Genomic DNA, 13,555 nt, shown 5'->3' with positions numbered 1-13,555 from the left:
CAATTAAAAAAATTCCTGTATGCTACAGGCAAAACATATGAGTAATTGATATAAAAGTGAATCTACGTGTCGGGTGTTGAGCGTGTAGACCGTGTCAAAGCCCCTGCCGCCCCTGAAGGACGGCCCATGCCTCGGGGATGGTGACTATTGAAGAAGCGATCTCCTCAGACGCGAAGACAAAGGCGCGGAAGGAGCTCCGGCTGGCAGTGAGGCAGCTACTCACTGAGGGGAGACAGCTGGCAAACGCGCAGGAAAAGCCTGGGCAGGTCCATTCACATCACACGAGGTGGTTCTCTTTCCTCTAGCAATTATATCAGATGCAATATAGTGGTGAAGTCAGTCCCTCCCGTCACATTTTGCAACTGAAAGGAAACGGATTCAGCGACAACGCAATGTCTTGATACAAATGGCATTGTATGTATTGTTGTGTTGCATTACAGAGACGTTTACGCAGTCCGCACCCCCCTGTACCCTGCCCCCGCACTCCCTACCTCCACATTTTCCTTGTATCCCACGGTGTCACCCCATGGGATGGTGTCACCCGGTGCGGTCCGCACCCCCTAGTAACGCCACTGGTACTACCAGCTTCCTCCCCCTTTGCTCCCTATCCTCATCCGATACCCCATCTCTCTCTCCTTGTCTGAACTCTTTAATTAGTCTCTGGTATACATTAAATTGTTGATTGGTATGACTGTGAACATGATTCTACCAATTTTAGATGTTTATACTATGTGGCCATGTGATGAAAATGGTGCAGTGTAAACTGCTCCCACTGGAACGAGAAAAACACTAAGATAAAAATGTGTGTGTCTGTGTCTGTCTCATGCCCATGGGGAAATTAAAAAGTGTTAACATGGCCGTTTATTCTTCCTGGTCTGTGGAATCACAACACAACCGGTTGTTGTTATATTTTACTTCAAATGTTTTAACTTTTCAATATATCGTGTTCAGATAAATGTGTTTGTAGGCCTGGCCTCCATACTACAGTTTGCTTTAATAAAGTTCATATTTTTCCTTTTATTTAGAGAGCACTGAATTCATTTTTTGAGCCCTTGATGGAACAAGATATTGACCCTGATCCTGATCCTAATCCTGATGGTGATAGGCTCACCCAACGAGAAGTACCCCAGAAACAAGAAATACACAAACCTACATCAGCAGGAGAAACCTGGTACATAACATTACTACTGTATGCTATTTGATCCGACAGCTATCTGTACTTGTACGTGAGGCCCTTTGCTCCACCACAATGCACTCACAAATATACTGGTTTCACTGTGTGTTAAGAACATAGAAATTGTTAAAATTATAACATGGTTATAGAGTGTTACCTAAAAAAGCATTTTTTGCTCTGAATAGTTTCCGCCTCAGCAGTATTTGATTGACCAACAAAACAATTCTAATACTGCCTGCTTACTAATGATTGATCTGTGACCCTGATTGTGATTTGGAGATTTAAATCCAAAGGAGTGAGAGTAATGACTGCTGATGACTACCATTGGTCGAAACTTCTTACATCACCATACTTGATTGAAATAACGGGGTGATAAAGCTGTAACGGAATTCCTATACGGTTTCCTGATTTTCAATCATTAAAGTCCTTGGCAATGGTAATAACCAGTACACTAGAAACTAACTGCCCCTCTGCAAGGGTAACTATGTCTGGCAAAGTATATATTTGTATGAGGGATCGGAAAAATTTGAAAATGTCTCCCCATGGCTACTATTTTGTCATGTGGTTCTGTAGATGACAATGGGTGTTTAACACACTCTGGTGTCTCAAAGGTAAGAATGACTCCTGGATACGTCTTAACAAATGGGGTAAAAGATCCTAGGCCAACCCTAACCACTCAAAATGTTTTCAGCCACACTAAACTTGGGCTTTTAATGGCTGGGGGTGTGTGGGGGTAGTGCACTACCGGACCTTGAGAAATCTACTGGCCCATCGCTATGTAGAGTCTGACCATTGTTTTGGGCACACAACGTTTAAACCCTCGTAAATTAACTGTTCAAATACTTCAAAATATATTTCAATGCTTAAAAGCACTTTTGTTGTAAATCTGAAGTGAGTTGGCAACAAAGATTTTAATGGCATCAATACAAATCAGTATAATTGGTGATGTGCAAATGATAAATATTTGCTGAAACTTGATTAATGTTTGTATTCTATAAAGTTTTATCTGTAAAATTGCATGTCAGTGGGAATGTTTGTGGTCATTTCAATGGAAAATGTCTATCTGTAAATGACAGTGCGTTACAATATCATGCTTTAGTGATATACTTATTAAAAGTAAGGGTTTTTAAACATGAACTGAGAAACTTTCATGCCTCATCCTGATGACAATGCTAGTAGTGAACTGAGAGGCAAGTCAGGGGTATTATGTACCCTATATGTGGACTATATTTGTATTATACCTGGAACAAAATGTTTAGTGTATTAAATCAAACAAAATAGGGTTTTGTGCTGCAGACATTCTGAACTCACATATTTGAAGGTGCTCTTGAATGTGATAATGAAGAAAAAAGAGACTGTGACAAAAAATATTTTCATAGGATCACACAATTTTGAGACCGGTTAATGGGTCAAGCACATTAGAGTTAGGTCGAATAGGTTATTCAAGTCACCAGACCTGTAGGTCTGGTAAAAATTTTCAGATTTTTCGAGGACTAACTATCATATTCCTAATTCACTTCCAGATCGAACACTAAAACCTAGTTTGAGGCAGCCACTGTAACCACAATAAATCCCAGAGATAGAAGTCTGGTAGAACAAACACGTGGTTCTTCAGCAACCATACCGTGGATACACAAGAATTGTCTTGGCATCCTGTTCTCTCTCTTTCAAGTGTTACATGTGACTCAGCAGAACGGTGAAGAATAATTTGACACTTTTCTGTCAAAAGAAGGGCCACAGCTCCACCCTGCATATTATGCTGAGCTCAGAGGAAACATCTCTGCCCATTCAGGTCAGCCTATCGTTTGCTCCTGGGAGACTCCTGTGAGACTTACACCTTTTCTCACCAATTCAAGTGGAGAAGTGTAGCTCACTGGTTAGAGGAGGCATACCCTGAAGCAGAGATCAGACCCGGGACCTGGGTTCGATTCCCGACGCGGCAGGGTCCAGAACCCAATTGTCCACGGACTCGATAATTCTCGCTTCGGTGCCCACTCTAAGCACGAGTTCACACTATGCAGCTCTGGGCAACAAGCCTGCTTAATCTCCACAACGGCCCCCCGCGGCGGGATGCCTGGCTTTCACCTTGGGGATGCCCAGTACGGGTTATTTTACAGGGAAAAACCAGGACGGGTTCCCAATGCAAGCGCCAAGATGCCCGTAGGGTGATAGCTGCGCTCTATAAGTACATCAATCAATCAATCAATCAATCAATTCAAGGCTGAGCACAGGCTGAGAGCTGTCAGAGGATTATGCTGATTAGCATGTTCTCAGTTCAGGCAGGTAAAGGATAATGTTACTTTTTCTTAATATTTATTAAAAATATGACTTTGTCGTTGAATTTGATTTTTGGTAACTCTTAGAAATATTGGTTCAAAAACGCTTCCTTCGTACTTTTGAATTTTTACATGTCCTGCTTTTAAATACTATGTGCCCTGCCTTGTGAGCTATAAGGCCTACATAGGGATGACATATTAGTATTTAAAAGGAAGGTTTTTACCTGTCAAAAGAGTTTTGTTTGACATGTTGAATTGCAGTTTTTCACTGCGACAGTCAGGCTACAGTGCTAGGCCTAGAGCCATGTTTTCACAATATGTGCTAAAGTTCACTAGTTGCATTTAACTTCCAAGCCTTGGGTACACTGTGTACCACATATTAGGGACTGTAGGTTAGTTATAAATATACAATTTAGCAATATGTCAATTCGACCATGTTTAAAGGGGGAGGGCAGGCATTTTACTACAAGTTAGCAGGGTTAAAGTGCACAGAGTTCTAAAACTAGCAAAGACATAAGGTAGAGTAAAAGGCAAAAAATCAGGGTGACCACACAGAAAAGGCAGATATCCTACAAGTTACCAATTGAACAAGGGACACTGTAGCATATTTCATAAACCACTCTCCATTACAGATTAATGTGATGGAGCTGCTAGCAGATTTTCCAAGTCTTCTGTCATCCTCCTAGGGACTACCAGAGAATTTATATGTGTTACAAGTGAGGCGTAATGTAGGTATTATGGTAATTTTGTCTGCCTCTTGCAGCATCTTTTTGTTAAAAAAATAATACTAATATACCCAAGTAATCTCTTTGCAGTGTCTTACTTGAAGGAGATTTTTTGTCCAGGCAGACCTAGCAACATTATGTATTTCTGAAAAGTAGATTTGCTGGTAAAACCCGTCACTTAGATTGGAATGTAAGGTGTTTATTCACTCGAAAGGAGCCATGATCCCTTTTTCATTATTTACTTGTCCAAAATCTTCTCACGACCAATCCCTTGGTAAGTTAGTTAGCTGTTTACTCATGTCTAGTCTGAAAGTTCAAAACACAGAAAGGAACCCTTGGGTCTATAGGTATCAATTGCCTAGTTGTGTGGTAAACCACCTAACCGGGCGCATCCCTTATAAAGGACCGTTTCCCTCACCCACCAAAAGGTGGCATGCTTCATCATTACGGAACCTCCCATACCGTCAAGCCTTGTCACAGTACAAGGTACAACCCCCTCACCCTGCAGGTGAAAAAAATGATTTAAAACTAACTACAGGGTTCGCAATAAACTTTAATAGGGCGACCCTGGGCTTGAATTGCTACGACCCCAGGCTCCATATTTGGGTATTTAGTATATACCTCTCTTAGTATGAAAACATCCCTGAGCTCCTCGCTCTCAGCGAGGGGATTGTAGCCCGTACTGTAACTAGGCTTCACGGAGGTACGAGGAGGTTCCCCAATTATGAAGCATGCCACCTTTGAGCAGTATGTTAAATATCCGATTTCCTTGCATGGGATTAAACCAAGTAAGGGGTGAATGTTTGTGGTGTATACAAAAAAGCTTGATTTGTTGCGCTTTGTGCTAATTGTTAGTTTCCCCCACCCTTCCAGCATCGATTTGACAGCTGAAGCAGTTATTCCCAAGAGCAGTATAAATGATGCACAGCAGGAGGATAATAGTGGACTTATTTTCGTCACGTGGAATATTGATGGCCTGGACGAGTCAAACCTACAAGAAAGGGCTCGTGGTGTCTGCTCCTATTTGGCATTGTAAGTATTGTAATACTACTTTGTTTGCACTTTTAAAGACAATACTTCGTATTTCTAATACTTGTCTCAGCCCTTACGGCTTGCCAGCGTTGGGGCTATTTCAGAACTGAAATACGTAAAGTTAATAGATAATGACCAGTCCTATGGGAGATATTAATTAATAAAATTACTAAACAAATCATGACTTAATTTATATAGATGCAATGCCCGGAGTGATATTCACACAGGTGGTGCTCAGCTCGCATGAAGTAAACAAAGATTCACAGGATGAAAAGATGCACATGAACTTTCTGCTTTAAACACTCTGCAAAACATGTACCTTAGAACTTTTTCGTTATTAAATTGTGTCTTGATGAATGTCTAAGACTCTTTATAGGCTGACAATGCTGCAGAAACATACAAAAACACGGAAATGGACACATGGCCCACTGCCTGAAACCTTTATGGAGGCCGACTGAAGGAACAGCCTACCTTGGACCCGCAAGGGCTTGCAGTTCAGCTGGCCAGATACAAACCCATAACACATTTCCATGACATGAGGAGGACCGTAGAGAGAAGCCATGGTATTTATCCACTTTTGCCCTAGGCTCTTTCCATTGGTTGTCCCAAGTTCAAACGATTGGAGCCATCAGTCTGCGACTAGCAGTTCCCGGTTTATTGTGGGTTGCAATTTAGTTCCCGGTGGCCCCTTACCCAATTTGGTGCTGACCAGTCCAATGGATGAGTCCCAACGGTTCACATTTATGAGAAACGGGCTCCTAATATTTTATGACAAAGACAACCACAATGCCACCCAAAATTTCCAGGGTCGGTTTGGCACCCAGAACTTTTATTTTATCAGTGGGGGCCTGAAACGGATTACTTTGACCCTGAACGTCTTCCTGAAGCACGTCAGTCAACGCCCCATCTTCTGTCCCCTCTATTCAACATGACCAGACATTCCAGACATTCACAAACTATATGTGCAGTTCTGTTTCATGTACCAGTAAGTAATCCCCAATTCAGCTTGGATGGGATCTAATTTCTCTTGTGTGGGTGATGGGTTTTGTTTAGTAGGACATTTTTTAAAGAAAAGTTGTCTCTGTCCTACTTAGTCACTCCTATTTGATTGTAGGGCTGAAACAGACAAGTTGTATGCTGTCTAGCAAATTAGTGGTGTAGATCACAGGAACCTGAGACTTGATAGAGCCAGAGAATCCATAGTAGGGTCCAAGGTCTAATAATATTTAGAAACCCCCTCCTACAGATTAATACTGGTATAGACTATAATGTTAACAATTTAACAGTGCATTACCTTGTAAGCGCTACCAATAGGTTAAGGGTTGTATCACAGCCCTAGCAGGGCTTGTAACAGCATCAGCTGTTCCACCTTCTGCTTTTGTAAATAAAAACCTACATATTTTAAGATATACATCTGGCTTGTCTACTTAGCACTTCACCATTGAATAGTCGTGACATTGATATGAACACAGCATTCTTTGAGCAGTACAATATCACATTCTTCCTGGGCCACCAGTGTTACACAGCTGTTTATCATCAGAAAACTGACAATTAACCAGTGGTTGACCACAGACACGGGACAATGCAAAAGCCGAACAGGTTCCTCTTCTGGTGTGTTCCTAACTTGAATATTTTTGAATGAAGAGTCAAATTATTGAATGGTTTTGTGGACTATGTCATCTTTAATGCAGTCCCACTGGTCTCCTAAGCTTTCATCCCTTTTCTTGCATCTGTAAGTGTGCCTTAATCAATGAAGTGGGGAAAAATACGCTGTATGTGGTTTCTCTAATTGTTGGTCGACTCTCTGTCCCTTCTATTTGGGTATCCCTATTTTGAAAGGGCTCTCACCTATTAAGGTGTCTAGTGACATGCTTCATTATCGAATCCTCACCCAGATACTAGCTTTATCTGGGTGGGCTCAACCATGAACCTCCGGGGACAGATCTTATATTTTAAATTCTCTACTAATGATCAAATGAAAGTTTTGTTTATTCCTGGATCGTTTGGCAATGGCAAAAACAAAGGTGTTGTTATCAGAGTAATTGTTAGGACTCCAACATTTATGGGTCTTTATGTTTCAGCCAAATCAATGTGCCTTAATAGTTTGCTTTCTTCTGGAACAAAACCCTAGATCCCTTCACACTCCAAACTCAGTTGCTTAGATATCACCACACTACTTGTGCAATGAAACCTGACAATGACTTTCACTCACTCAAGCCTAGCATATATACAAACCCAACTGAGAGATTTCTTCTGGCTATAACATTTGTTTTACAAGTTTTTTTCACTCCATGAAGTCTTAGAGGCGGATGGACCTTGGAGCCACACTTTCATCAAGGGACTGCATCTTATATAGGCCTGTTTGGTTCCTCTAGTATCTGGATTTTATAAGTTTGCCCTCAGCTCTTTTTGGATTTAACTGCCTGTCTGAGCTCATGTGATGGAAAAAAAGAAAAGGAAAACAAATACACACAGAGGGACTTTGGGTCAACCCCCTTCAGCAATTGATTCATGAAAGTGTCATTCAGATTTTGGATCAGCCCACACAAGTATTTTATCTGTATCATCATGTAACTTGCTATTAGGTGTATTAGTCCATCTATACAGTGCTTCCTCTATAATTCGCAGCCTGTGAAGAGTCAATACATTGCAGTTGGGTTGCATTCTTTCACCTACTTCCAACCTACCCCTTATCTTCTTCCACTCCTACTCGTATCACAATTTGGTTTCTTAATCTTACTCTGTTGCCTACCCCTATTAATCTCTCTCACACCACTCTCCCTACTCCACCCCTTGCCTATCTGTACCACTATTACCCATACTTCTACTCTTTCTCTATTACTTCCACTCCAATACTACTTACTCTCACCTATTCATACTTACCCAAACCTTTACCCATGCTCACTCCCCTACTTCTGCTCATAGTCACATACTCCTACTCTTTCCCTTTCCTTTCTTACCCTCATCAAACTCATCTACCATATCACCTCATCAGTATCAAATGCTGTTGTATGTACACGTTTCTCAGTGCAAAGTCCTTTCTATCCTGCATGCTGCTAAATGTCAGATCAGAAAGTGCTGTCCCTGAAATCTCCAATCTCATTTTCAACCACGATTTAAACATTCTGTGCATCACCATATCCTGGCTTAGCACTTATTGTCAGTCTGCAAAAGAGCTGCTGATTCCTGAAGGATTTAAAGTCATGTGCACTGACTGGTAAAAAATTAGGAGATGATATAGAAGACATTCACAAGCACATTTGAATGTCTCAAAATGTAAACATATGCTTTGTCTTAGGCTGCTACCATAATCTTGACAAAGAGATGCTGTGTTTGGTAAAATGACTCCTGGCCCGTGCACTGACCAGATTTGTTACTTTTCTGTCCCATGCAGGCATCTTCCTTATTTCTTCTTTGTCCACAGTTAAGAGGGGTTGATAACAAGATTTACGTCTCACTACTTGGGTGACCAGGATCTCTTTTCAGAGAAGAAACCTGACTGATCTTAATAAATCTTCAGAGAGGAAAGTTTTGATGATTTCTTAAAAGTTACAAAATTGAGGTTTTCCAACTTAAAAAAAAAAAGATTGGGAAGGCATACAATGGGCCGAAAGCCCTTAGAAATGCCACTAAACTGCGAGAGAAACAAGCACTGGCATAGCCAATAGGTCTCGCCTTTGGGACCTTATAAGTATTTAGTTATGCAGCACAATATCCTTGGTGCAACAACATTAACTGTTGCATGGCTAAACACTTATAAGGTCTTAAAGGCGAGACCTATTTGCTATGCCAATGCTTGTTTTATATATATGCTATACAATACACTAGGGTGTAAGAGATGTCACTCCAAAATATGCCTACTGTTGCTGCCAGGTGAATTATCCTGCGCTAATAGCAGAAATTGTAGCGTTAGATATAGGGCCAGTAAAAATAGGGCAACTTATAAAGATGTTGCTCCCACCCAAGACATAGGTTAGACTGTGATCCAGCGGAAAAAGGCAAATTTACATATTCTCCCTATGTCACAGACTCGTCATCACACTAACTCATCCATACATTCATTCATTGGTGGGGCCCATAACACCAACACACACTTGTCTCACTCGAATCTGTACACAGGAGAATAGGCGCTGGACATGTGGGTACCTTATTACCTTTAAGGATTGAATTTCTTTACATTATATACATCTGCACCTATGGAATCCTGACCTTAACATCAAGGCACTCCACTACTTGGTCGACGGACCAATTAGTTGGACTGGTTGATGGTGATTTAGAACCAGCTAAAACACAATTAAAGCCTAGGAAACATTTGTTTACATTTCGGTACTCAGTTAAAGAATCACAAACTCATTTCTTATTAATCCAATTTTTGTTTATCTAATAGTTTGCTCTGCATTAGCATTTAGTCGCTACAGAATATAACATCATTTGATTTATTTCCAAATTACATCAAATATTTAGAACATAAGCATAGATTTCACATTGCGTTATATTTGCCAAAATCTCGAAATTGGCGACCCTCCGATCACACAGAGGATTATTCAAGTCTCTGCAACAATCTCCAGGATAAACTGTTCAACCCACGGCAACAACCAAACCATCAGATGGAATCGTTCTCTCAAATTTAAAGAAACCCAAGGTAAATCATGGAAATCTTCATCAGCTCAACGTAGACCCAACTCCATAGACGATCATCCCAGTGAACCCCCCCTTTGGCAGATCAGATTCTTTTATACCCTTTTCCCCGCTTACTTCAGATCAATATGCAACAATTTTAGTGGTAGAAACTGTTCCAATTGGCTAATCCAATTCAATTTGTAAGTTCTCCGAATTTTCTCATGTCCGACTGGTTTCCCATGAGACCTAGCATGGCAGAGAACAAATGTATATCCTTTTCTGTGGTTCACAGGCAAAAGTTCCAGAGTTATAATGATTCATTGTCCCCTTGGTAGTTCACACCGTTCATCACTTGGCAACCCTCCATGCTCCTATCCTTGACAAGGAACACACTGCTTACAGGAGCTGAGGTCACTTGGAGATCTCCAGAGCCATCCGATTCTGCGCAGTAGACATCGCGCTCACATGACGGCAGCACCCTCGGAGCTCCATATTAAGTACTGCGGCCTAGCAGGCCCGAATGCCAACTTAAGCAAAAACAGACATAACAGTATTTAAAATATAGAAATGGAGGTTCTAATGTTTAAACCCACACTAATCCCAATGTATATCCGTATTTTCCTAGCTTATAGCAACATTTAAAGCAATAATACTCACCATTCTGCATTTCTGAAAGCACAAACCATCACAAAAGCAACATGAATCATGCAAGTCTCTATCTCACCAGAATCTACAGTTAGTTTGCAAACCGCACTTAATTAATTTAGTTGTTCTGCCATGCAATCAGCATTTTAGTTCCACGTGTATCTTGTGTTTATCAAAGTGTAAGGGTTGGTTAATTGTCTCACTTCAAACGAATTAGTACAAGTTAATGCTTAGAATGATTACGTAATTAATGTCATGCAAATAGATGAGGTATACAAAATTTTGTTTTACCTGCTCCATCAATCCCCCCTTTGGGGATTTTTAACATCACCACTAATCACAAAAAAAAATTCAAATTTTTCTATGGAAATGGTAACTCGGTTCCCTTACATTGGTTAAGTTACATCATAGTGTTTCCCATATCATTCTCTCTCGTTTTCTTGTACATGTTTTCTTTCAATTCTTCTAGTTCTATATCTTCTACCTCTCTTTCTCTTATTTCCTTCTCTTTTCTTAATTTCTCTTATTATTTTATTGTGTAATTTTCTTCTTTTTATACACACACATCCTATTCTCAATAATAACACTAATATAATCACAAAGGTCACAGGTATCAGTATTTTACCCACAAAAGAACTACCTAATTTTATTAATAAACTCTTAATAGTAGAAAAACATTTACCAAGTTTCTCCCAAACTTTTTCGACCTCCAGTGGAACAATTTCTTCATGCAAATCAGTTATATTCTTAATGTATTTCTTTAAGTTTTGACTTTCGTCTGGAATGTAAGTAAAACAATGTTGCACCTTCAGCATTCCACAGACTCCTCCCTCTTTTGCCAATATAATGTCAAGGGCAAGTCGATTTTGCATAATCATACTCTCATGGCAACCATTTCAGTATTTACCATCAGGAACCCTCCAGCTATGCTGGTTGATAAACGATCCACAACTGTAGACAATTTTCTAATTTTATGGGCATTCAGAGATATTCCAACTGCTGGTATCAGTTCTCCAAAAACATCCCCTATAATTTCTGACCAACTGTCCCTCCTTCTACGTGTTAGCTGTCTACCTATTTCGTGCAAACCATCCTCTCCCCTTTCCACATGAAATATTTTTGGGAAGACCAGGCCTAGGTAGCATGTTCCATACCAGTGGTCCGGTAACCTATAATAAGCTCTGTTCCCACAGATATTCCAGGGAATACCGGATCATTTCCTCCTTTAAATCCCCATCCTCCCATGATTTTATATAAGTCATGGTATTCATTTGCACCTAAAAATTCACCTAAGATTCTACCAGGAGTCACCTTATTTAGTTCGGGAACTACAGGTATTTGTGAGAAAACATAATCAACATCAGTGTAATAGTATTCTAATTTCCCAGTTCTATAAAACAAACTAGCTAAAACTCTACAAGTTATCCCATATGTCAAAGGAAGATGATGATAAGTGACACCTTCGGATACAGATGCAGATAACTGCATGCAAATGTAGCATCCCTAACCTCCATGGTTTTTACATACTCGTATAGTAACTTCGAAAAAACATTATTAGAAAAATCATTAATGGACTTATCCTTGTGAAATTCTGTTCTATCTACCAGTTTAGTAACATGACTGTCATCAATCTTTCCCTTATTAGTCCTGTTCTCGGTGTGGTTTTCTATATCTTCAAATGTTACTCTAAATGAAATTGTTATTGCTAATATGATCCAGAAAAGCATTAGTAATCCTGTACAACAAAACACATTTTACACCATTTTCGGAGAAACCCACATGTAGGTTTTCTACTTTCTCTGTTTGCCATTTCGGTAATGATCAGTGTCTTTTGACTTAGCCTCTTCTCATCAACAATTTTCCTTTGTTTAAACCTAAGGCTCTGACTGCCTACTTGGTTCTTTTCTGGTCGTGTGTCTCGTACGGAGTTTTAATTCCTTGCGTCTTTTGTTGTCATTTCAATCCGTGCATGAATCGTCTTTGTCTCTGTTTTCACAATCTTTGTTCAGAACTTCCTGATCATGCGTTTTTTTCCTGATGTCAGACAAGATAACTCTCAGGATTTCCGAATCTTCTTCCTCTTCAACCACTCCCTGCACAGTCACTCCTAGACTTTCTTGGCTATCTGCTTCCTCTTGTATATCAGGAAGTGCCACATATGTCCATTCCGATGACTTGTACTTCTTGTTCGGTTTCTTTATCCTCTTTGCTCCTTGCAAAGTTTCTGATCAGTGTCTTCTGATTTTTCTTGACAAGACACTTCATTCACTTGTTCAGCATTGGAAGATTTTATTCTCGTTAATCGATATCTCAATCTTTTAAAGTTGTTGGGCCAAATTTCATCTTTTGACGGCCTCTTTAATTTTGTTCCTTTCCCTTCTCGCTCTGTTTTCCAAGCTCTTTTCCTTAAAGTTCTTCCTCCTTTATCTTCTTCTTCAGATTCTGTATCGGTCTGGCTTTTACTGTCTTTGGATTTTATTCTCAGGACTTCAGGTTCATTATCTACATTTATCCCTCCTTGTGTTTCTTCCACACAATCTTCCTGCTGACTAACTGTCCCTTCTTCTACCTGAGTGTGTTTTGTCCCTACACCTCCTCAGGGGTCTTCCGCAATAATCTTACCCCTCTCTCTCTGTATCTAATTCCTCACCTATTTCATTGATTTCAGGTGGAATTTCTCTTGTGCTTGTACTTGGTGCTTCTCTATCAAAGATTTATTGTTCAGTTTCTCCAGTATTTTAGTTTATCCCTTCTTGTATTCCCTCTTGTTCTGTCTCTGATTCGGAGCTGGTATCAGAAATTTCCAGTCGTCTCCTTAATGGTATATTCTCTTGCCCCATTACTGGGCTCAAATCCGCTTCTTCTGCTCTTGGTGTTTGTCTTGTTCTTGTTTCTTCTGATTCTGATTCAGAGCTGGTATCTGACACTTCCAGATGCTCTTCTTCAGGCCGATTTTCAGGACCAGGGACTCGAAGAGTGTGACTGGCATGAATCCAATTCTTTACCTCTGCACACTTCACAGCAGTCATTGTGGTCAGAATCACTTGACGTAGTTTCCCCCAGCGTGGAACCAGACAATTTCT

The 13,555-nt window shown here is 40.3% G+C and overlaps 1 protein-coding gene across 2 annotated transcripts in view; it reads left to right on the top strand.

Annotated features, from left to right (window-relative positions):
* LOC146822906 (tyrosyl-DNA phosphodiesterase 2-like) overlaps positions 1 to 13,555 on the top strand; it is a 157,861-nt gene that overhangs the window by 30,888 nt on the left and 113,418 nt on the right. For both annotated transcript variants that reach the window (XM_085607060.1, XM_085607061.1), the window contains exons 2-3: positions 1,026 to 1,171; positions 5,049 to 5,207. In XM_085607060.1, the coding sequence (XP_085463186.1) occupies positions 1,026 to 1,171; positions 5,049 to 5,207 (305 nt within the window). The remainder of the gene's footprint in view (positions 1 to 1,025; positions 1,172 to 5,048; positions 5,208 to 13,555) is intronic.

This window comes from Triturus cristatus, chromosome 5_2 (assembly GCF_964204655.1).
Source record: "Triturus cristatus chromosome 5_2, aTriCri1.1, whole genome shotgun sequence".
NCBI lineage: Eukaryota > Metazoa > Chordata > Amphibia > Caudata > Salamandridae > Triturus > Triturus cristatus.
Note: the sequence above shows the minus strand (reverse complement) of the source record. Positions and strands in the feature narration are given on the sequence as shown.